At 62.9% G+C, this 909-nt stretch overlaps 1 protein-coding gene across 1 annotated transcript in view; it reads right to left on the bottom strand.

Annotated features, from left to right (window-relative positions):
• DND1 (DND microRNA-mediated repression inhibitor 1) overlaps nucleotides 1-261 on the bottom strand; it is a 1,953-nt gene extending 1,692 nt beyond the window's left edge. The window contains exons 1-2 of the mRNA XM_010076395.1: nucleotides 159-261; nucleotides 3-57 (exon numbers count right to left, since the gene is read on the bottom strand). Coding sequence (XP_010074697.1) covers nucleotides 3-57; nucleotides 159-243 — 140 coding nt within the window. The 5' untranslated portion in view covers nucleotides 244-261. The remainder of the gene's footprint in view (nucleotides 1-2; nucleotides 58-158) is intronic.
• Between the last annotated feature and the right edge of the window lie 648 nt (nucleotides 262-909).

Below are 909 nucleotides of genomic sequence, written 5' to 3'. Positions count from 1 at the left end.
GCGGCAGCTTCCCGATGAACCCCTCCGTGCCGGCCGGCGGGGGATTGCCCACCCAGCCTGCAGGCACACACAACACAGTCAGACCCACCTCACCACCATGCCCACAGGGGGCCCGAGCTCCCAGGGCACCGTGGCGCAGAGATGCTCTCCTCACGTACCTGGTGGGGGGCCACCGTATCGCCTCTGCCCGTTGACCTGCACCAGGTCGACGCCGGTTTCTTTTGCCCAGGCGCGCAGGGCCATCTTATTGGCCCGATTGACACTGTCGGTCCACGTCTGAGGAGGGAGATGACGATGGTGCTTCTTGGGCAAACACTTTCCAACCTCCCAATCCCATGAAGCTGGCCTAGATATCAGCCAGCACGGCACGCGGAGGAGCAAACGCCGAACCCCTCCGCCCCCAGGAAACCCAAGGCGCCTCCCAACACTGGACACTGAAAGGACTACCCCTGCCCTGCTCCACAGGACTAAACCCAGGAACTTTGGTGCAGCACAAGGACACCAACAGCTACTCTACGGATGCCTGCGAGGGCTCTGAACACCAAGCCACTGGCACTGCAAGAGAGCTGCAAGGTCGTAAGAGCTGCAAGGCTGGCACTGCAAGAGAGGGCTGGAGCACTGAGCCACGACGACTCCTCCCATCCCAAAATCCCAAGCAGGCTGGGACCCTGAGACGGCCAAGCATCTCCTCAGGGTCCCCAGGACAGCGAGGAGGCTCTGGAGACACCAGCACGTTTGTGGTGACACTGGCAGATTTCCCCTTATTGAGCACTGCAAAGCCTGGCCGTGGCCCTGACACCGTGCTGGGGGGGATTACAGCCACCCCAGCGCAGGTTCAGCGCAGCCTGGCTGCGCCTTCACCGTGTCACCCGTCCCCAGGGACATCCCCGGGTGCTGGCACCTTCTGTC

The sequence above is a fragment of the Pterocles gutturalis genome, unplaced genomic scaffold, assembly GCF_000699245.1.
Source record: "Pterocles gutturalis isolate BGI_N339 unplaced genomic scaffold, ASM69924v1 scaffold28173, whole genome shotgun sequence".
Taxonomy (NCBI): Eukaryota; Metazoa; Chordata; class Aves; order Pterocliformes; family Pteroclidae; genus Pterocles; species Pterocles gutturalis.
The sequence above is the reverse complement of the archived record's forward strand: the minus strand, read 5'-3'. Positions and strand labels throughout refer to the sequence as shown.